The 23,465-nt window shown below is 42.1% G+C and overlaps 1 protein-coding gene across 5 annotated transcripts; it reads left to right on the forward strand.

Moving 5' to 3' along the window:
- Positions 1-69: 69 nt before the first annotated feature.
- On the forward strand, positions 70-23,169 carry MAP3K8 (mitogen-activated protein kinase kinase kinase 8). 5 transcript variants are annotated; one of them, XM_064403970.1, is made up of 9 exons: positions 70-198; positions 6,483-6,609; positions 7,483-7,843; positions 10,907-11,071; positions 12,527-12,788; positions 15,345-15,451; positions 19,260-19,412; positions 20,048-20,294; positions 21,754-23,169. In XM_064403970.1, exons 2-9 carry the CDS (start codon positions 6,575-6,577, stop codon positions 21,885-21,887), a joined length of 1,464 nt encoding a protein of 487 aa, XP_064260040.1. In that variant the 5' UTR covers positions 70-198; positions 6,483-6,574; the 3' UTR covers positions 21,888-23,169. The 5 variants fall into 5 exon arrangements, with proteins under 5 accessions (XP_064260040.1, XP_064260079.1, XP_064259914.1 ...); XM_064404009.1 differs by lacking the exon at positions 70-198 and adding an exon at positions 3,069-3,087; XM_064403844.1 differs by lacking the exon at positions 70-198 and adding an exon at positions 3,352-3,421.
- Positions 23,170-23,465: the final 296 nt, after the last annotated feature.

Genomic DNA, 23,465 nt, shown 5'->3' on the forward strand with positions numbered 1-23,465 from the left:
GGCACACGGAGCAAACAGCTCCCAGCAGTGTGCCCTGGGGCCAGGAGGGCCAACCCTGTCCTGGGGGGCATCAGGCACAGCATGGCCAGCCGGGCAAGGGAGGGGATTGTCCCGCTCTGCTCTGCCCTGGGGCGGCCTCACCTTGAGTCCTGTGTGCGGTTTTGGGCACCACAATGTAAGAAGGATATAAAGCTTTTAGTGAGCATCCGAAGGAGGGCAACGAAGATGATGAAGGGCCTTGAGGGGAGGAGTTAAAAGGAGCAGTTGAGGTCACTTGGACTGGTCAGCCTGGAGGAGATGGAGGGGAGATCTCATAGAAGTCAACAGCTCCCTCATGAGAAGGGGAGGGGTGGGCATGACCTCTGTGGTGTCCGGTGACAGAACCCGAGGAAATGGCCTGAAGTTTCAGGGGAGGTTTGGGCTGAATATTAGGAAAAGTTTCTTCACCCAGAGGGTGGTTGGGCACTGGAACAGGCTCTCCAAGGAAGTGGTCCCAGCAGGAAGCCTGAGAGTTCAAAAAGCTTTTGGACAACACTTTCAGGCTCATGGTGTGACACTTGGTGTTGTCCTGTGCAGAGGGCCAGGAGCTGGACTTCAGTGATCCTTGTGGGTCCTTTTCAACTGAGCACATTCTGTGATTTTGTGAGCTTCCCGGGCCAGGCTTGAGGCGTGGGTGTGAGCAGCTGCCTGCCCTTGTGAGGCAGCACCCAGCAGCCCAGGGCAGGGCTGGCCAGCAAACCCTGCGTGAGCCCTGCCAGCCAGGGTGGTCAGATGGCCAAGGTGATGGGGGTCTAGTGTAGGTTTTGGCAGACTGACTTAAAAAAGGGAAGTGAAACCTTTGGCCTGTATCAGCAATGTTGTCCAGTGGGGCTAGGGAAGTGTACTTGGCACTGGTGAGGCCACAGCTTGAGTGTGTCCATTTCTGGGCCCCTCAGTTCAGGAAGGACATTGAGGTGCTGGAGTGAGTCCAGAGAAGGGCAACAGAGCTGAGAAAGCTTCTGCAGAATGAGCCATTTGAGGAATGGGTGAGGGGACTGGGTTGTTTAGCTTGAAGAAAAGGAGGCTGTAGCCAGGTGAGGGTCAGCCTCTTCCCTCAGGTAACCAGTGACAGGACAGAGGACGTAGTCTTAAGATGGAGCAGAGTAGTTTTAGGACATTAGGAAGAATTTATTCACAGAAGCAAGTATTAGACATTGTAATGGGCTGCCCAGGGAGATGGTGGAGTTGCCGTCCCTGGAGGTATTTAAGGAAAATCTGGACATGGCACTCGGTCTAGTCAACATGGTAGTGCTTGGTTATAGGTTGGACTTGATGATCTCAGAGGTCTTTTCTTTTCTTTTCTTTTAGCTGATTTTGTGATTCTGTTTGGCTGGTCCTGGGCCAGGGCTGTGAAGGCACAGATACTGCAGTGAGGGCAGCATGTGGGATCAGAAATGAGGTGGTTGGGGCAGGGAGCTGCAGGGCACCCAGCAAGCAATCATTGGTCTGCAGCATGGTTTCCCAGGCACGTACTGAAGAAAACATAATTTTCTTTGGTTTTTAAAAACATTAATGTAAAACTTGTGGGCACATCTGTAGCGTATGTTAGGGCACTTTGTGTGTTAGTAGGTCTTCAGTGCAGTGCTGTATATATTTGTGGCAGCCTCCCAGTAACTCAGGGTCTGTAAGTAATTGCTATGACCTAATTATTTTGGTTTTGTATTCTAGGATGATAATTAAGACAGAGAGTAGATTGCTTTTAAAATGTACTCCATGGCTTGTGCATACCATGGAGTACAAACTTGTGTTTCCTCCATCTCTCCATGGCAGGTTTCCTCTGGAATCCTAAGACTTGTCCTGCCTAAATTTATTGATGTGGAGAGAGGACCTCCTCCTCTTTCCCTCTTTGAAGCTAGTCTAAAAATAGAAAAGGGTTTCATTAAAATTAATTGTGGGTTTGGAAAAACTAATAGCACAAGCAAGTTTCTGAAAGAGGATACCCAAAGTACCCTGGCGTGAGAGCTGCTGCACGTTAAGGATGTGTTACTCAGCCTCCTCAACCTCCCACTTTCAAGGTGCTGCCAACTCCACCCTCTCCTTGGTCTGGCCTCTCCTATAGCCTAATTTATTCTTCAGTCCTTCCTCTCTTTTTTTCTTTCTATAATCATCTTCAGTTTTCTTGCCTTTTTTTCCCCACAGGTTTTTTTTGGTGGGTTTTTTTGTTTGTTTATTTGTTTTGTTTGGGGGGTTTTTTTGTGGTTTTTTTTTTTTATTATTATTATTTTTTTTAGCAAATGCACTGGGTGGTGCAATTGAACAAAGTCAAACTCAACAAAGAAGACACCTCTTTCCTTATGGAGGCTTGCCAATGTGTTTAACATCTGTATAATCTGGAAAAGAAACTGTGTATGAGCAAAGGTTAACCTTGCTAGCAGAGTTCCATATACATAGTTATGATGCTAAGGAAAAAAAAAAAATCTATATTGAGTCTAAACCCTTGCACATTTCAGAATATCATTTGTGACATACTTTGGACAATTGTGAATGTGTCAGAAGAGGCAGCAAACATAAACCATTTAAACAGGGGAGTCAGGGTATCTTGATAATATAAAGAGAAAAGGAGTTGTATGAGCTACTAATAAACACTGGAGCCTAAGGTGAATGTTTGTCCTGAAACTTTATAACGATGGTTTTGCCATTGACTTCAGTAAGCAAATAGTCATTACACTGCAGATAATGAACCAAATCTTGGTCTCTTGACACCTTGAGACAGATTCAACTCATCAGCTCCTAGTGCTGTGGCAGCTGGTTTTGTTAACTGTGTTAGCTGTTTTTTGTGCTACTTGTCTCCTTAAAAACGAACTGACCGAAGGGGAGCTATTGGGCAGCACAGTTTTGCAAGAATTACTTCCTTATGGATAAGAAATAAAAAGTAGTCGTACCCAATTTTAGCAATTACCCAACTCACATTAGTGCGTCCCGGAGTATTTTAATACTACCGCCACTAACAAATTCTTCACGTTGTTGTCCTAAATTCCACCCGCGTGTCAGCTGAAGTTTGATTCAGATCATGTTTAGGCTGGTAGGACGCTGGTGGACGCCCTCTAGGTGCGCACGGGAACACGAGGCGGTAGGAAAGGGGTTTCCCGATGCCACCGCGGGACGAGCCACTGCCGCCGCGCCGCGCCGTGCCGCGGCCGGAGCAGGAGGCGCTCTCTGGCCGGGCTTGGGGCCGGGCTGGCACAGCGCGGCGCCTGCTCCTGCCGGGAAACCGAAATAGAAAGCGGCGCCGGGGCCGCCCCGCTCCCCCGCCCTCGGCGCGGGGCGGGCGGTGCTACCTGCGCCCTTCCCCGCCCGCGGCCCCGCGGCACCCGGCGAGCGGCGGCGGCGGACGGGCGGCGGTCCCGGAGCCGATCCCGGAGCCGATCCCGGAGCCCCGCGGGTGAGCGGGGCCGGGCCGGCGGGGCAGGGCGCGGAGCGGAGCGGAGCGGGACGGAGGCGGCTCGGGCTCCCGGCTGCCCTCGGCCTCCGCGGGAGCAGCCGGGGCTGCGGCACCTGCGCCGGCCCCGGGGCTGCAGGGCAGGAGGGGCTGGGGCTGGGCTCTGCTGCTGCCAGCGCTGGGAGAGTCGCGGGTTTTCGTATTCCAAGTGAATATGACAAATGTTGTTGAAATTGTTGCTGTTTCTTGTTCCTTTACGGTAGAAGTGGTTCTTTTTTTTCTTTCTTTTTTTTTTTTTTTTTTCTTTTCCAGAGGGATTGTGTTTTTCAAGTTCTGCCGAAAAGTTTTCTTAAAAGTAAATACGGACTTTTTTGCATTTCTAGTGAGCAGTCACTTGTCACTTAGACCAGAAAATTATTCTCTAAAAGCAGCAAAAGAGATCTTTATTATGGGTGTAGGATTGTGTTCAGCCAGTCTATGCAGTTTGTGGCTAGCTTTTTTGGGGGGGCAAGGGGTGCTCAGGTTATTTGTCTGTGTGGTCTTGGTTTTTTAATTTTATTTTTATTGTAGATTTTGTTCAATTTTTTCCATCGTTGACCCCTGACATACAAAAAGTCTCACAGGGGCTCAGAAGTCTGGTATCTAGTTACTCTTATTTAATATGATGGATATAAGAGTGGTCTCTGGCAGCACAGTTCTTGGGCAAAAGGGTTGAAAAGCTACGCAGAGAATAGAGAAATAAACCTTTGACTTACAAATTACTCATGTGATGATGTTGAAATATTGGCAAAACTGGAGAAAGAGTCTTGTGCTTTAGCAACTGACTTAAGTGTTTGCATGCAGTTTAATTTTTCCACTGCAGGTGAACTCAGTTTTTTAGCTGAGAACCTAAGTAAAGCATAGTTAGTGTTATCATTTCTTCATGAATCGAGATTATATAGGATGATTTAGAATACCACATGAGTGCCCATCACTGATACTAGTACAGGATTTTAGGGATAAATAGGAGGAGTGAATTCCCCATTAGAAAATGGAACTTTTTTTTTGTCTGTAAGGGTAGTACTAAATTGCTGCATAATTTTAAAAATCCACTTTTATAGTCTAGACACTGCTTTTATTGTGTAAACATTTAGTGATTAGAATTTGCTAGATATAGGGAAGAATAAAACCATTTAGGTTGGAAAAGATCTGTAAAATTATCAAGTGCAACCCAGCACTATCAAGCCCACCACTAAACTGAGTCGCATTTATGTGTATGTCTTCTAAATCCCCCCTGGGGTGGTAATTCCACCACTTTCCTGGGCAGCCTGTTCCAGTGTTTGACAACTCTTTCAGTGAAGAAATTTTTCCTAATATCCAACCTCTCCTGGCACAACTTGAAGCCATTCCCCCTTGTTCCATCATTTGTTATTTGAGATAAGAGACCAGCTCCTACCTCACTACCTCTTCCTTTCAGGCAATTGTAAAGGTGGAGGGTTTGCAGCTTTTGTCAAGCACTAAAAGAACTGAGAATATGCAGGTTATGGTCACTTCTTCGTGTTATTCAGAACTTTTTGGGTAGTTGTGAAACTGCCAAGAGTATTATTAGTATTGTGCTCCAGTTTGGGAACATTTTGAGGAATGAAGCAGAGCTGGCACTTCCAGAAAGCTACATTTGGTCTAATCTGTACAGATGCTTTGTGCATGAAAATGCTCTCAGAGAGTAAATAAGTTTAACTGTGGCACACATTTGTCTTTATCCACAAAAGACCAGAGCATCTAGAGGCTCATGTTTTTCTTCAGAAAGTCCCTCAGGACTAGTTTGTAACTTTACACACGAGTCTCTTGGTTCCTTTTGTAACAGCACTGTTTCTTTTCTTTTGAACCCCACTAATTCAGCACCAAAAAAAACCCTCCAAAAACCCAGACCAAAAAAAGGACCCCAAAAACCAACAAACCAATTAATATAAGTCCTGCTCTGGGGAAAAATAGAAATCTGATTTATATTAAAAATTAACTGCATTCAGGCTTTGTTAACAGCCTATAGCTTGGTCATGGAGCAAGTTGAGGTGATAGGGGCTAGAAAACACCCACAGCCTTTTTTCCTTTTTGTGATCTCTCTGAGCACCCAGGGTACAAAGCCTGGGGCCTCCCCGATCAAGCAGTGCTAGTGACCACAAAGTTTCCAACCTGGCTGCCCTGATGCTGGGGGTGTGGGTTGGTTAGGGATGGGTGCACTGGTGTAGAGTGCTGGTGAAAGTCACTGTGCCCATCCTGGGGAATGGGGGCTGGCAGAGCACTGCTCTGCCACCATCACTCCCAGGGTTTAGGTCTGAGTTGAAAAGGAACAGGCACTCCATTTCCCTTTTCTGATGCTGAATCTGCTGTCCGATCCTGCCTTTTGAATTTTCAGCACGTGGTCTGACTTCTTTGCCAACTCAGACACATCATTTTACTTGGTTTTCTTCACATTGGAGCTGACGTAAATACTCTAACCAATGAGAAATATGTGCCACAAAGCTTCTACGTCCTTGTGGTGAGGGTAAGAAAGATAGTGATCATAACCAGAAACTGTACCTGGGTAAGCACATTGCTCCATGGCCTCAGGGGACCGAGTCTGCTGCCTGTCCTTGAGATAAGGTTTTGTTTGCTGCTTTTCGTTTTCTCTCTTTTTTTTTTTAAAGCTTCTTTTTGCCTAGTTGTTATCTTTTGCCCAAAATAGATGGTGCAGTGGATTATGAAAAAGGGAAGTGAGAGCTCTCTAAAGAGGGCATGCTGTAGTCAGTTCTGCTAAAGGAAAAGGAGGTCCTACTTTTTGCTTAAGCAAGCATGAGACAAAGAGAATAAAACTCGAGACCTAACCATGGAAAAACTATTTTTTCACTACTACTTGGAAATCTGGATGATACAGTAGCTTGATTCTTTATTGAGTTGTCATTTTTTTCTGCAGAAAAATCCCCTGTTGTCTCAGCCTGGTGATTACTAGCTCTTCTTTCCATGAAGCAAATGATCTATATGAGTACAAACCAGTCCTTCTGCTTGAGCTGGTATGCAATGGCTTTATTTGTTTTGCTTTTTTTAATAGACTGCCACAGAACACTGTGAAATTATCATCAGTGGTAAATACGTGCTCAGAAAAACGTGATGACTTCAGGGATTCTATTGAGACGTTTTTAAATGGTTTTGAGTGATGTAATCAGGTTAAATACAAGGTAAGTGCTCTAGACATTTATGTGTTGGAAAGTATTTGTGTCAGTATTTTAATGACTGACAATGCATACGTTTTTAAGTTGAATATGTAATGCTCTGGAATAGAAAGAGACTTTTTGGGAAGTTGAACCCAGCTTGTAAATCCATTCCAGCAAACTAGTTGCAATAGTAACTTAAAAAGTTATTGTTAGGATTAGTGGGAACAGAACAAACTGTTGGAAACCACTTCAAAAGCTCATTGCTTTTATGATAGCTCAGTTTCTGACTTTCTTCTGAAAGTAAGGGTGAAAATTTCAGTTCAAGTCTAGTTCTGACCAGTTGATTGCAAAAAGAAATATGGATTTTGTATCTCAGGTGATGACACTTGTGCTTTGTACAATGATGCTAACAGATGCCTGTTACTAGTGGAATGACCTTGCTTTGTGACCTTTCCTTCTTTCTGGATACATCACATAAATTGTCAATACAAACTTAGACATAAACTAACTGAGAATGTTAATATCTCTCTTTGTCATTCTTTTCCAAACAATGTATTCCTTTGTTTGTATTGAGGGTGCTCCTTCATTTTTGCATATTTATTATAGTGGTGTATGTACCTGTTCCTCTTAGGAAAGCTTTAGCATAAAAAATTCTGAGAGTGAGTGACAGGGGAGGTTAGCTAGTAACTTCTAAATAAATTTCATTAGCAAATACTTCTCCATTTTGTCTTCACCCAGGTTCCTAATTATGATTTTTGTCATAATACAAGTTATTAATGCTAAATCTGTATAATGATGAGCTGCTCATCACTTCTGATAACTCCTTTTCTTTCTTACTTTGCTAAAATAAATTTAGTTGAAAAATGTTTTCAAGTTTGTTTCTTTTTTTTTTTCCAGGAGTGATTTTGCAAAGTGGACAGTAATGGAGTATATGAGCACGGGTAGTGATAGCAAAGAAGAGATTGACTTGTTGCTAGCTGATCTGAATATGTCTGAGGTGATAGCCATCATGGAAAACCATTATCCAGGCGAAGACATCGCAGTCTATGAAGACAGCTTAATTACCATGTGTGAAGAGGCAAATCAAAATGATGAACGTGCAGAATCATTACTGTTTTGTGAAGGGGAGGTCTCTTTGATGTCCTCTGTCAAATATGGGACTGTGGAAGACCTGCTTGCTTTTGCCAATCAGGTGTCTAACACTGCAAAACAATTTAAAGGATGCAGACAACAGGAATCTGGAATCCTCCTGAATATGGTATGTACAGCTGTTTTCCTTTTACTTGGCATTTCATAGACCATAGGAATTAGAAGTTTTTAATGATTCTAAATAAAGCTTAGTTCCAGAAGTAACAAGCTGTGATTTCCTGTGCAACCCTGGGGCTGGAAGGGGTCTCTGAGCCTATCAAGTCTAGCCCCTGCAGACTCAGGCAGCTAATGGAGAAAGGTCTGTTGTTCAGAAGGATCCACTCTGTTGTCTCCTAGTATCCCTGGGGGTTAGAAAACATTTCCCACTGTTGAATACAAACTTGAGACAAGCATTTAAAAAGCAAAATCTATAACTCTTTTTGTCCTTTCAGTACTTAAATGGGGCTTATAAAATGCACAACTTACATAAAAAAGAGAGAGAGTGACTTTTTAGAAGGGTGTGTAGTGATAGGACAAGGAGGAATGATTTTTAACTAAAATTGTAGAGATTTCTTTACTCTGAGGATGGTAAGGCCCTGGAACAGACTGTTCAGAGAAACTGTGGATACCCCATCCCTGGAAGTGTTCAAGGCAAGGCTGGAAGGGGCCCTGAGCAACCTGACCTAGTGAGTGACATCTCTTCCCTCAGTAGGGGAGTTACAACTAGATGACCTTTAAGACCCCTTCCAACCAAAGCCTATCTATGATTCTATGAACTAGGATTGTTTACAGGTCTGGGAGACAGTAAGAGTCTTCTAGTGCCTTGTGTTCATGCAGTAAAACATTCATTGTGCAAACTCCCAGAAATAAAGATCTAGGATCTAACAATATAGTTCCTAAATTTGCTCTACCTGCACAAAATGTCAGTAGTAGTAATGTAAGGAGAAAAAGCACATACTATCAGGTGTGATTTTAAGAGTTACAATATTATGTAATATCTCACACTGCTAAATTCAAGTATATAGATGTGTTGTTTTGAGATGTTGGTTTTTTTTTCCCTAAAATTGTTTGTGTTCTACAAGCATCTCTGGATATTAGTGTCATTAAACTTTCATTTAAGATCAGTTGCTCTGGAAACAATCAGTGTTGCAATGGAATTGTATTCATGCATAGAATAAGCAGTGTTGCTGCTGTATTTTTTTAAGATGCTCTACATCTATAATCTTAAATATGCTGCATATAATATATTTTATATGTGAACTGGTTGCTTGAGGCTTACTGGTTACTCAGGTGTGAAATACCACAGGGTATTGCTTTATTCTGATTCGGAGGGAGCACTGCAGTTTTGCAAAACAACCACTTTTCAACTCGGTAACATTGAAATGACACTTAGTAATATTAAATGTTTCCTATGCTTAGGGTAGACACTGTTCTACATACTCGTGGTTGTTTTGCTTGCACATTGTTTCTACAGATGCATACAATTGGTATGAACCCAGTACAATTAGGTGCACGTGATCCCATTATGCAACTGAGGGTTGGAGGCAGGGTATTACCTGTGCATGCATTTCACAGGGGCACTGCTACAGCATTTTGGTTGGGGTCAGGGGGATTTCTGACTGCCTGGTGACCTTCACTGGCTGCACAGTGGCTTGCATCACAAAGGGTCTTGAAGTGCACAAGCTGGATTTCTTTTAGTTAAAACTGAACTGAAAGATGCATTGCAGCCACAGACAAATGTTCACAGGGTCAGGCTAGGAGCTAGTCCTAAAAGCCTCCAGAAAACATGAGTAGTGTGGTGGTTGTCGGTGTCTTGCTCTCCAAATCAACTCTGCTCAGCGTCTCTTCCTTTCCAGGATAAGGTGTAACTCCTGTGGATTAGTCTCAACCCTTTGAAGTGCAGAAGTAGGCAAGCAAGATGTACAGATTGTTAGACATGTACAGATTGCTTTACCCTGACTCTAAGAAGTAGAGGGAAGGCTTGTTCTCTCTATCCTAAGCAGAATACTTTTTATTGAAGGACAGCCCCCATGCACCCTTGGCCAAAGTTCCAGATTTAGGAACTTAGAATTAATTTGTTTCATGTAGCACAAATCACAAATGACAATTTTGGCAGTCAAGAAGGTGCTTTCCTAATTGAAAAGCATGAAGGTAGATTAAGACTGAAAGATTACATGTTACATCTTAAAAAGAAATCTAAACCAAATAAATCTTCCTGATATGCTGTAATCTTAAAAAGAGTAGCTGAAGAGCTGAGTATTTGAGGCCCTGTGACAGACATGAAATGAGAAGTATCCTTCATGTGATTAAACATCTCTTCAAGAATCTTGATAAAGTAGCAGTAAGGAGATTAATGATATTCTAGATACTGAAATAATTAGAAGCATATTCATAGGAAATATTATTAATTTTGTAGCTGAGAGACTGAAGAAGCAACATCGGGGACCAAGCAATACTCACATGGCTGTAGCTGGGCGTTTGGTCTCTCTCTGTCACGTGCAGAGGGAGGGAACTGTTTGGGGAAAAGATTTAGAGCAAGATACTGACTTAAGTGCCCTGAATCCCCTCCTTGCCTAGTTGGTGATACAGAAGAAGCAAAGCTCCCAGCATTACCCACCTTGAGGAGGCAATGTTACTCCCTCTCTTCTTTTTTAAACTATGGTATAAAACTAGAGGAAAGTGGCTGGTAAAATCAAGGCAGGCTTCTTTGACCTTTTACTAAGCAGCAGAAACTCCAATACAAGATGGGAAATTAAACTCCTTGCAGTACATGTGATATTAGGAAATGCTGAAACTCTTGCTCACATTGTATAAGATAACCTATGAGTAACAGGTATGTGGCATAACAAGTTAACAGATTACAGGAAGGACAAACATGTGCAGGTAAATCTAATAACAAGAGGTGGGTAATTTCATTAACCCAGCTGCTGTTGTTGTTGTTTCAAGACAATTAATTGCAACTTACACTTCATAAGTTAGTCACTGGAGAGAAACGTGGATGCCTAGGCTGTGAATGAATGCCACACCTCACATGCTGTTCCCATTTGGTGTTACTAAATAAAGACTGCTAAGCAGATCTTGTGCATCATACACATTAGTGATATGGGGGTTTTCCCACTATATGTGTAAAACTAATTAGATTTTAGTGGTTTTAACTTCACTGTGATTTTTTGTTATTTATTTAACTCCACAGATCACACCCAAGAATGGGCGCTATCAGATTGACTCGGATGTGCTCCTGTTTCCATGGAAGTTGACTTACAGGAATATTGGTTCTGATTTTATTCCTCGGGGAGCTTTTGGGAAAGTGTACTTAGCCCAAGACAGAGAAACCAAGAAACGAATGGCATGCAAATTGGTATGTTAGTTCAGTAGTTTTATCTCTGAACAAATATTGTATAACTACGTACAGTCTATTTTCAAAGATATCTGCATCAAATTCCACTGTTGGCTGATGATCATCTTGATTTTGTTGGCCTAAACAAGGTGGGGAAAATGTACACTTCTGTTAGCTTGTTTAAATTTTTTCACTCTAAAGCTGCAATTGTTTCAGCATTTTGAAAGTATCTAGAAGTGTGTAGAACTGGCACATGGCCTGTTGTGCAGAGTGGATTTTCTACTTGTCCTGCTGAAACAGCAGGGTTTTTTTCCCAGGGTAAAATATCAGAGTGAGATCCTGTCCCTACTGGAGGGGGTAGTAAAATCCTTCTGCTGCAGAAGATTTAAGCTCTTGTCCTTTAACTGAGATGCTCAGACTTCAGTTTTCTTCCTCCAGTGCCATTAAAGTCCCTGAGAACTCAGTATGTGCAACTCTTACTGTGTTTTAGGCACTGACTGTGTTAAGATTGTGAGACGCCTCAAAAGAGCTGCTGAGTGCTGCCCAACTTTTGTGCAAGCCAACATTTTCTTCCAGCTGTACCTTTTAACATACAATTTTGTATTGAGCAGGGCCACTAAAAGTTCAGTTGGGACATTGGTCTATATCCCCATAAATCCCATCATGAATAAGTACCTGTATTAATTCTGTGTGTCAAAGAGTTGGGCAGGCAGCTGTTTGTCCTTCCCCTGCAGCTTGTGTGTCCACGTGGGGACAGATTGTTAGCTGCTCCTGCATAACCCACTGCAGAATTAAAGTATCCTAATATTTCTGAAAATACAAACAGTATTTCTCATTTAAATAAACAACCCTCTTATTTGGTTCACAGACACGAGTCCAAGGGAAGAAAACTAACAGAGCAGTAGTAGCTTTTCTGTATGTAAGCAAACACTGCTTTTATTGTCTCAGCAATCTGCCATCAGTACTTTTTAAAGAAATATCGTGCTGCTGGCGCTCCCTTCAAAGCTGCTTTCATTTCTTGTAAGCCATAAACCAGGGCTGATAAGGACTGAATTGAGGTCAGTAATGGGCCTGAGCACTGCAAGCACTGATCCACCTGTCAGGTGGGTGTGTAGTTCTGGTAGTGCAGATGAGTGCACAAAGCTAATGGAAAAAGCAGTGGGAATTTTATCTCCTTCACCAGGAAGTTTGCATAAAGCTTTTGCGTAATCACTGGATTTTGACGGGAATAACTTGCTACATTGCTTTTTCTGGAAGATTGCACTTTTTATTTGGGCATGATTCCAAAATGTCTCTCAACTTTTAACAGGATGTCTCTCAGCTGCAAAGGAAGAAAAGTTACAGGAGCAAAGTAAAGCTCAGTATTTTAACAAGTGCTCTACTTCCTTCTTTTCTGTTAAGCTATAGGATAATTAGTGTGCACGTGGCTAACTTGTTTTTGTTATGGATAACTGTGGTTTTGTTTCAATGTCCTAGGTCCCAGTGGAGCAGTTCAAACCATCAGATGTTGAAATACAGGCATGTTTCCGTCATGAAAACATTGCTGAATTATACGGCGCTATTTTGTGGGATGAGACGATCCATCTCTTCATGGAAGCTGGAGAGGGAGGATCTGTCATGGAAAAGCTGGAGAGCTGTGGGCCTATGAGAGAGTTTGAAATAATTTGGGTGACAAAGCATATTCTGAAAGGACTTGACTTTCTCCACTCAAAGAGGATTATCCACCATGACATCAAACGTACGTCTGTGTGATTCCTTGGGGTGCTTTCTGCTCCTGGCTGGGCTGGGGCCCTCGTGGAGGAGTCCCTGGGACTGAGCTGGGGCACACAGCCTTACATCTCTGAGTGGGAGGGATGGATAATGCTTAACAAATAGCAAGGTCAGGTTCTGGAGGTAATAGTTACTTACACTATTTATCATTTCACTCCAGCAGAGAGGGTAATTAGAAAGTCAAATCCTATGCCATTCAAGAGCGACTCAATTTAAATAAAAACCTAAAGAGTGAAGATATCAGTCTGTGTTCAGCCAGAATATAAATTCATCCTGAATGTTTCCATGCTCACCTTCAACTTGCACCTTTTAGGTTTCACATTTCTACACCACTGTTTCTCAGTTTGAGACACTTAGGAAGTAAATACATAATTTATGCTTTTTTTTTCTTTTAATAAGTTTAATACATGTTTGCTTTTAAAAACTCTGGATATTAATATCTATAAATTAGCAAACATTGATGTTAAGTCCAAATTAAATACACTAGTACTGAAATGCTTTAAAATTCAATTTTAATGTGTTGCATTTAAATTAGTATTCAATGCTGTTTCTCGCAGTACCACCTTGGCCTGCAGATAGATGCATCTGAGTTTATTTAGCTAAACTTGAGGGTTTAAAGTAGAAATATTCAGACTGAAGCATTGCAATAGTTCACAGAAATAAACTATTAGGAATTGCTAAATTTTAATCTCAATTTTGCATTTTTGTTTTGTTTTTGTTTTTTTTTTTAAGTTTAGTATGTGTCAGTACTTTAGATTTAAGCCTTTGAGGTTATGACAGCTACAAAACTGCTTATTTTTTCCATTAATTTTTCTTTCTCATTTATAGTGAGAGTCTTTCCTATGGGTTTACTTTAATTGGCAACAACAAAGACATTAATTAAATGGTCTAAAAACCAAACCAGCCCAAAGTCTACTACATCTAGGTAGTGAATAGGAGAGCCAGCCCATTGTGAATGTGGTGGATATGAGTGTGTTTTGCTTTTTCCAGCCTTTCCCTGTGTTGGTGGATGCAGGGCAGATGTTGAGGCAGAGATTGCCTGGGGCAGATGTGGTTGCCCAGAGGGGCCTGGGGTGAGCCCTGACCATGCTCCTGCCTGTTTGGTGCTGGGGTGAGCTGGGTACTCCAGGCCTGGACTGGAGCCATGCCCACTGCCTGGCAAGGCAGCCTCCATGCAAGGAGCAGTGTGTGTTTTCCCTCCCCAGGTGGAATCAACAGAAAAGACTCTTCCCCAAAACCTCTGATTTTTTTTCCTCACTCTTTTGAGTTGCATTTGAGTCTGTTCTGCTGATACAGAAGATGAGAATTTTATTGAGAGTAAAAAAATGCCCTGAACAAGGAAGGGGAGGAAGACATTCCAGTTCCTGGGAGGTGTTCAGTACTGCCTCCTCGGTTGGAAAGCAGTTAAACCATCAGGCTGTTTGGTCAGGGGAGCTTCAGTCCAAAATCAGCTGCAGCTGGGGCTGGGTATGGTCCCAGGCAGGAAACAGGTCCTGCTGCACTGTGGCAGTGTGGCCCTTTGGATGATGGGGTGTTTCAAATCCATATCCTTTAAGTTATCCCTAAAATGACAGATTTACATGGTTTGTAGTGCTGGTAAGGAGGCAGCTGTGTGAAGCATTGCTCCAGGAATCAGTACTGCTGAAATCAAGTGTGCCCTCCCACTGGGTGGTCATGGTAGGCACTGCCAAGACAGAAAATGGCCCACAGTTTCCTGTAAGGGAAATGTGTTTCTGTTGTGTAAGTTGGAGACTTCATTTTACCCCATCTTCTGAAACAGCGAACAAGAATTTCTAAAGGCTCACACTGAGCACTACATTCTTAAATATTTGATCAGAAATACAGCTGCAAACAAAGCCTCTGAGTACAAAGTTGTGCCTTAGGCAGAATTTTACGAAGGAAAGTAAATTAAGCTCCTAGATACTGCTGCAGTTTTGAGGGAGTTTGAAATGCTCAGTCTTCTATTAATTTTACAGCCACTGTCTGTCCTGTGTTGTCATGCTGAGCTGCCCTCATGGACCAGTGCAGGTGACTGGTGTGGCTGCTGTGGAGGGGCCCTGGGTACTCTCTGTTTCTGCCTTCACTTAAATTGTGACTCTAGAAAAACTTCTTGGCGAGCAACAGTTGTGCTGTTTTTAGCCAGAGCTGCACAGCATGAGATCCCCACCTTGGAGACCCTTGAACATCTTCAGAGCGCTGTGCTGTGGTGTCTAGCAGTCTTCTACCTTCCTCCTCTACCCTCAGCTATTTAATCTCCTTGTCTTTTTTTAAATTTTAAGCTAAGAAAATGACAAAACATTGGTTCTTCGACATAAATCAGACCAGTTTGTTTTTTAAGATACAATTTAAAATTGAACCAAATCATTACCAGACCTATTTTGGCTAGAGGGATATGGACTGTAGAGAGTAGTTGTGCTAATCTCTCTCCCCTTTCAGGAAGGCATCTGAATGAAACAGGAATATTGTAAAATAAATACCAAACATGCCAGACACTTAAATTATGTAATTTTTGGTTTTCTTTTAGCAAGCAACATTGTCTTTATGTCAACTAAGGCTGTTTTGGTGGATTTTGGCCTAAGTGTTCAAATGACTGAAGACATTTACTATCCCAAAGATCTTAGAGGAACAGAGGTAAGAAGCTGAAGGGACAAAAGCCCTCATATTGCATTAGTCCTATGGTTGTGGTGTTTGGGCTCAAATTTGAAGTTGGAGGGTTAAAAGCATGGGTAAAATAGTATGAAACCTATAAAAAACTTAACAAACATTAATAGAGTCTCAATTATATTTTTGTTTTCAACTTGCTGAATGGAATGCTTTGAAAGCCGGGTCACTTTCTCTGCAGTCTCATTTGTTAGCAATTGTTCACTGAAGTCAAACAGTACTCTGAGGAGGGTTGTTTGCAGTGTTTCAGCTGCTGATCAGAGACACTTCAAACAGGAATTTGTTCTTTGCTCTAGCAAAGATTTCCTCTGAGATACTCACTATGGACTGGGGTGACCTGTTCAACACTGTACTTGGATTCCTCCTTCAAAACCACAGAAATTACAGATGTCTGGGTTTCATCTCTTAGCCCTTCTAAGCTCTGTTCCCCATCTACATGTAACCCTTTGGTTCCTCAGAGGTTGTGCATGGCAAGGTTCATGATTATCTGGTAAAATTGCTTAGACATTACAGTGATGGAGGAGGGGTCCTTTTAAATGGTCTCAGCGACTTTGAGATTCTGCACACCACTTGGGCTGCATTCCTGCCGAGGTGCTTCCAGGGCTGGAGTTTTAGCAAACAACCAAGCACCAACAATTAGCTTGGGTAGCTGCTGCAGATGTGGCATTTGTGCTCTCTGTTGCTGGAGGAGATTGTTTACAGGAAATGCTTTAGCTGAGATGTTGGCACTTACCCTTTTAATAGTCTTCCACATGTGTAAAGAGGAAATCCCTGTGTAACTGTCAAAAAACATTTCACTTTTTAGAAGGGGAGGATAAATCAAGATTTCACAGAAGGTCAGGCTTGTTTATTTTTTTTCCAAGATGATTGAGAAAGCACTTGAATATTTGTTTTCACTGTCTTTCTGGTCAGGGCAGTTAACAGCTTAAAATGCTTGTTGAACTGGAAGCAGCATGCTTTCTGGCACTTCATGCATGAGCTTTGTGGGGTTTTTACTTTGGTTTGGGGCTTTTTGCTTGTTCAAGGGGGTTTTGTGTGCTGTTAATAAGAACAGTGGTGGCTATGAGTTGGTAGGGTATTTCCCAGTGATGGAGATGTGTGTAAACAGGACATTTCCATGATTGTGGAGCAGACTAGACAGGATCTACTTCTGGGTCTTGAAGGACGGTCTAAGGTTGTGTTAGTAAGAACAAGTGAAAAGTGAAAACACTTCAGTGTTTGCCAAGTGACAAACACTTAGTTCTTCATTTAATAGGAGGAAAATTCCACACGCTTTAACATCTGCAGTCCTGTTCTCATAAAGCTGATAATCCCCCAACCCTGAAATATGGCCATGTTTGGTGTTTGCTGTCTCAGGTGAGCAGCAATCCTGCTGCAGCATTGCAGCCAGAAATTAGGTTGGACAGACAGCACTGGGAAAGGAGATTTTGAGATACCAGTGAAAGACTTACAGCTAATGTAGGTTTTTCTGCTTCTATAGGTTTTTCTGCTCACAGTCTTCATTCTAGGCATCTTCCTTTCCACGGTACCTAATCCTGTCACCCACAAAGACCTTCTGTAGTCTGGCTTTCTTGATGATTTTTTTTTCCAAAGTAAGATCTTAACTCTCCAAAGTCCTCTTGAGTTTTGCACCCTGTATTATGCAGCCTTAAGCAGTGGTGCAGTTGTCCTGCTGTTCCTGAATGTAATTGTGCAACCCCTGGTTGGAGCTCTGTCACTGCATTGTGACGGTGAGCTGGCTGGTTTCTCTTGCATCTGGTATTGGCAGGGACTCGTGTCCTTGTGGGAAGTGGCAGGTGGAGTAACCTTTGTCCTGTGCATGTTAGCTGCGAGTTAGGATTTCTGTTCACTTCTATAGCACAGGAAGTTTGAATGTAGTGAATCTTCTTTGTGTTGATAAAAAATGAGTAGTTACAATTCTGGGCAACAGGATTGAAAGATAGTTAAATTTTATTTAGATGGTGTAGTGTGAAAAAGAACTGGTGTTACTGCTTTTGTGTACAAGTCATGCAGAACATTAAACTGTGGTTGTTATGAAACTGCTCTGCAGGAAATACTTTTTCTAGGCAGTTGCTACACTTTCTGTTATGCTTCTGTCACTTTGTTAAAATATGTAAGCTTCAGTTACAACCATTTGAGGGTAAAAAGTTGTCTGCTAAAGTTTGAGTGTGGAAGGTATGATTCATTTTCAGGAATGCTAAACTAAAACTAGTGCAGCATGAAGAAAGGACTGTTTTTTTGCTGGGCTGTGACTGGTCTGACTGGCAGGCAAGTGCCAGCCCACCAGTCAGAAGGAATGAGAGAGGGAAGCTATCCATGGCTTGAGCTGTCTGCTTTGGTGACAACAGACTCTTAGGCCAGTCTGAAATCAGAGCTTTGGAGCTCATTTTTTACTTCTGTCATGGTGCAGTCAAGGTGCATCTTGACTATTTTCTCACCTTAGCTGCAGACAGGTTCTTGGACCAGCATTATTTTTTGAAGGCAGCTGCTACTTGCTTATGTAGATTTCACTGAAGTTGCACTGTATTTGCCAAAGACTTATTTTTGCAAAATTAGACTTTTTGTTCTTTTCTCCTTGTGAGACTTAAAGGTGGAGGGTGCAGATGTACTGATTCTCTCTTAGCCCTGAGGAAAGCAATGGATAAGTCAGTAGCAGCTGCAGACACCTGCTGAGGCTTTGTGCACACTTCCAATCACAAGTTCTATTTGCAGATAGGGAATGTAATTTACTGGAAAGTTTTCCTTGGAATTTGGTGAGTCCTACAGACATTCTCAATCTGTGGTAATAAGCAGTCAAACCATGTGGTGATGACTTAACTTCCTGCCCTTGTGTCATTTAATGTCTTTTAATGTGATTCTTTGTGTCAGGATGACTTGAACTAATTAAAGTTTGTTTGAATCCTTTAGAGGGAAATTGGGTGAGGGAAAAGTAGGAACCAGAAGCAAATATGGTAGCTTGCTAACCCAGTGTGCTGTGGGCTGTGCCCATGTGGTGTTGAAACCTGCTCCCCAGGCCAGTGGCAGTGGTTGAGCTGTGCAGGGTGTGCCTCCTGCATCCTGCCTGTCTAGTTCTGCTCCAGCTGCACTCTGAGCTGCCTGTTGCTGGCAGGAGCTTCCAAGATCCTTCTTTAGACTCTTGGCAAAATCAAATGTTTCAGTGAAATGTTTGGATGGAAACTATTTCGGTTTCCAACAAGAAAAATTAGAGTTTTTGGTTTGGAAAAAGGTTAGAAGAGGGATTCTTGTCTTCATAGCTGCTCTGGGGGTCATCTGGTGGAAAGGGCACCTAACTTTTAATTTATGCATTGCCTAGACCTGGCTTGTTCCTCATCATCCCATTTCTCAGGATAATGCTCTATTGTGCAGGTTAGTGGATAAGAAGGAGGGGGTAAGAAGAGCAAAGAAGAGAGGAAGGTATATCTGTCAGTTCTGCTCAGAAGGGTTGTGTAGTATTCTGTGTAACAGGGATCTGAACCAGGCAAAGCCATGGCTTGAACCTCAGCCTCTCACAGCTCAGCTAAGGCCCATAGCCACTGACCTACAGCCTGTCTGAGGAGGGCAAGCCTGGAATATGGGTTTGTCCAGGTACTGTCTCTTTGGCTGTACTCATATGCAGAGAAGAACAATCTGAATTCCCAAATGGTGCTTGCAGATACACTGCTATGCATCCCTTCAGAGCGGGGTTTCCAGGATCACAAAATGCCATTAAGTCATCTTTGGTTGTTGTTTTTCCCTGTTGAGTAATCTTCTTTTTTTTTTTTTTAACTCTTTTTCACAGATTTACATGAGCCCTGAAGTTATCCTTTGCAGAGGCCACACAACAAAAGCAGACATCTACAGCATGGGAGCTACTATTATTCATATGCAAACGGGCATCCCACCCTGGGTGAACAGATACCCTCGTTCTGCATATCCCTCCTACCTCTATATTGTGAGTGTCCTTAGCAGAGCCAGCTCAGTATCAGTCGGAGGCTTTCCTGTACTCTTGTTGGGAAAGCTCCAGTCATACAAAAACTATCAAAATCTTTGTCAGAGAGATGACATCATCCTTTTTGCTTCAGGGGTGGGAGGGAGGGAGGGAAGAGTGGGTTTTGATCTCTTAGGGGAAGACAGAGACTGAGCTGGAGTTGTCTCTGTGATTTGTGTTTCAATTTACAGGCCTTGGGTTTGCTGGAAGGACAGGGTTAGATCAGTGTGAGACTTGATTGAAACAACCCCATCTGTCTTCTACTTGTCTGTTTTCCTTAGAAGTTGCAGATAAAAACTGGAGACTGGCAGATTTGATTCTCTGACTCCTCCAGTGTGGTATAGAAATCTGGTGAATTTGCATTGCACTGAAGTTTAGCTTACTTGAAGTTTCTTTGAGTTTTTAAATTTATTATAAAATCTGATTTTAAAAAAGTGAATATTGTGTAATTGCATGTTCTGTTCTAGTTGATCAGCCTTACTTAGGAAGGTGATGAGTCCTAGCTGGGGAATTCCCAGACCACTCATGTGGTTATCCATGACTTCCTCTTTCACTGTTTTTGGAATAACTGTTTCCATGGTCTTTTTTCATTCTGACAGATACACAAACAAGCTCCCCCCTTAGAGGATATTGCTGAGGACTGCAGCACTTCCATGAGAGAGTTACTAGAAGCAGCCCTGGACAGGAATCCTAATCACAGGCTGTCTGCAGCAGACCTGCTGAAACACGAGGCCTTACACCCACCCCCCGAGGAGCAGCCGCGGTGCCAGAGTCTGGACTCGGCGCTGTTTGAAAGGAAAAGACTGCTCGCCAGGAAGGATCTGCAGCTGCCAGAAAACATCACAGGTAATGGGATCACCTGCCTTGGACTTCGTAGACTTTACTTGGTGTCAGATCTTGATTTGAATGAGTGGTAAGGAACCAACAAAACTCACAGCACATCTGGAAAGTGAGCGGTGAAAATCCCAATCAGATGAGATCAGACCCCGAGGTCATGGAGTGATCTGTAGAACGCCCATTGACTTCAGTGGGGAGGAACCTAGCCTGACTTCTCTGCTCCTGAAGGACTGGCTCTTGAAAAAGCCATGGCAATCATTCAGGGCACTTAATGAATTATAGATTACTGTCCCAAATGGACTCAATTTGACACTGTTCTTGAGATGTTTTATAGACACTCTTGGTTTGTAAATAATGGCAAAGTCCAACAACCACCCGCAAATCCAACACTTCTTGCCTTTTTAAGGAAAAACACACACACAAAACCATAACTGACGTTGCTGAGTAAAAGCCCTTTGTTTTAAAACCAGAAATGACTGTGGGATAGAATGCTGTTGTCCTTGTGCATTAGTAAGTACTTAATGAAAGATAATACATGATCTAGGTAGGAAACTGCCCTTTCAAGCCCAAGCGACATTTAGTGCCAACAAACTGCCAACAGGCTTCAAAATGCTTTTCTTCTACTTACCAAATACATTAGAATGGTTCTGACAAAAGGCATTGAAAGGCCCTTCCCAGACAAGTGGTTTATCTAATTTGGATAAATATTTCAAAAGATATCTGTGCTAAGTTTTGGGCACTATAATGCATAATTGTTGCAACAAATTCACTGGAAAAATCAGTCACAGTTTTTGGATTTAGAATGACTTTGTACCTTCTGGATTTTGCCTTGGGGGTGCAAAATCTTTGACCAGCTTAGACCATCTGAATCAATTCTTTTGAAAAATAAAGAGAATATTGGACCAATAAACTTGGACTTTATTGTAGGTGCTTGAGTTTCCAAGACACTCATTATACAAGTATTCAGGGGAATTCTGCCATTGCAAACCCGATCTGTCTTTTCAGACCTTGATTTAAAAGGAATAAAAAATCTGAAACAGATGGTCCTGTATTTGTTCTATTGTCACACCCAGACAAAGATGATGTGCTGTGTTTAGATGAAAATTTCCCTATGAGAAAGCAGAATTCTCAGATGGCAGAAAGTTAGCAGGTTTTTTTCTTGCACCAGTCTCCTATAGCTCAGAGGATGAAAAAGCTCTGCCTAACTGTCCCAGCTGATGGAGACTTTTTTTAAAGTAATTGAACACACTTGCAGTTGCAAACTGCTTCTTTGTCCTAGGGCTGTGGTTGGTTTGTTGGGTTTTTTTTTATTTGAGGTTTGACTTATGTTGTACCGAAAAAAATTCTAAACCACAGATTAATAATATCAAATAATAGGCAAAATATTCCAGTAATACTGACAAATACGAAAACTAACTGGTACAGCTATTTTTGCAGAAATTACATGGTTTCTCTATTTTCTTTTCAGATTCCTCATTGTGTAATGGGAGCATGGAAGAGTCAGACCTGCTAAAGAGACAAAGATCACTCTACATAGACCTTGGAGCTCTAGCTGGTTACTTCAATATTGTTAGGGGACCACCAGCCTTGGAATATGACTGACTTAGTAACATTTTATGTTGACGAGTCAGAAATGGACCTCTACCTCTTAAAACTTGATTTTAAGACTTGATTTTCCAATTTGTACATAAAACTATTGCCATTATAGGCTGTCAAATGTGAATAGTGTTTAATTGCACAGATGATTAAGCTAAACCCTTAGGGGCTCTGATAAGCTGATCCCAAGCAGTGATGTTTTTGTGTCTGCTGGTTGACCAACAAGAAGATGGCATAGAGAACACTGCTGCTGGGAATGTCTTAATCCAGGATATCTTCCTGTGCTGGGCCTTGCACTTTTGTAAAACTTATAATATATGCTTGCAAATAATGTCAGGAAAAAATATAATATAATTTAGCATGTGGGCTGTAAGATTCAGTCTCTCTGAGCTGTCCTTAGAAGAAACCTTCCTGCAATCCCCCATCCCAAAAAAAAAAAAAAAAGAAAAAAGAAGTCCTTAATTTAACCAGTTGAAGACTGGTTCAGTCTTTTTCTGTCTTTAAGACTTGGTCATTCTTGGTCTTTAAGATTTAGTCAGCCTCTAGCCATTCTTCATGAAAATTGAGAATGTCTGTGGATTATCACTTGTTTGCAGGTGTGTTTTAACTTTGCATCTTCCCTGGGCAGTGGGAGCTAAGAAGGAGGCTGTCCCCTTCTCTGTGGGTCAAGGGAATTTTTCATTGGCAGTATCAGTTAGTTTTGGGATTTGCACAGCAAGTTGGCCCTGGCAAAGTATGACAGTGACTTCAACTCCTTCCTATGTTACAACTACTGCAAGGGTATCTATGATAGTTTTCAAGAGTAGATCAAATGTTATTCCCTATTGGTAACAGTGGGCAGGCTCCAAATTCTTGCTTTTTAATACTTTAAAATTGTACACATGTATAATTGCTGTGAGTGCTACGGTTTGGAAAGTGTGTCATTAGTGACAAGCAGTGTTTATGTTCCTATGGAAATGGAATTATATTGTTCTTGCTGTGCCTCATACATTTGAAACATGATGTTTTGGATGATAGTAAAACTATGTAAACTGCATAGTTCTGTACATCCCATGGGATGAGAACGTAAACTTTTATAAAACTCTTTCTGATGCTTAGGATGACTCTTTATAAGCATTTGTGTTAAATGGCATACTGTGTATGTTGTACACTGAATCTTTTCTGAAGCACAGTCTCTTTTTCATGTCTGTTATTTAATACTGCTCCTCTCTAACACGTGATCTTAAACAGATGATTTCTAGTTTGATACTGATATGGTCAAATGAATAAATCCAGCTCAGTGCCTTGAGACGTGGTCATTCTTCCTTCATCCTCAAACACAGCATGGGGCTGCAGCTGCATTTGGGCCAGCACCCCCTACCATGGCCCAGGTACACTACAGGCACCATCCCACTTGTTGGGAAGTAGGGTGAAGGTGATTGCTGATGGATTTTATACTCTAGTAACAGATGGTAAGTATTTCTGGCAAAATCTCCTTCTCACATGCCAACATTCCTTATGGACTGCCTGGATGGTGCACAGTAGTTGTGTACAGCATGGAGCACTTCAGTCCTGATGTTAATTGCTGCAAAAAATTCATTGGGA

Source organism: Passer domesticus, chromosome 1 (genome assembly GCF_036417665.1).
Source record: "Passer domesticus isolate bPasDom1 chromosome 1, bPasDom1.hap1, whole genome shotgun sequence".
NCBI lineage: Eukaryota > Metazoa > Chordata > Aves > Passeriformes > Passeridae > Passer > Passer domesticus.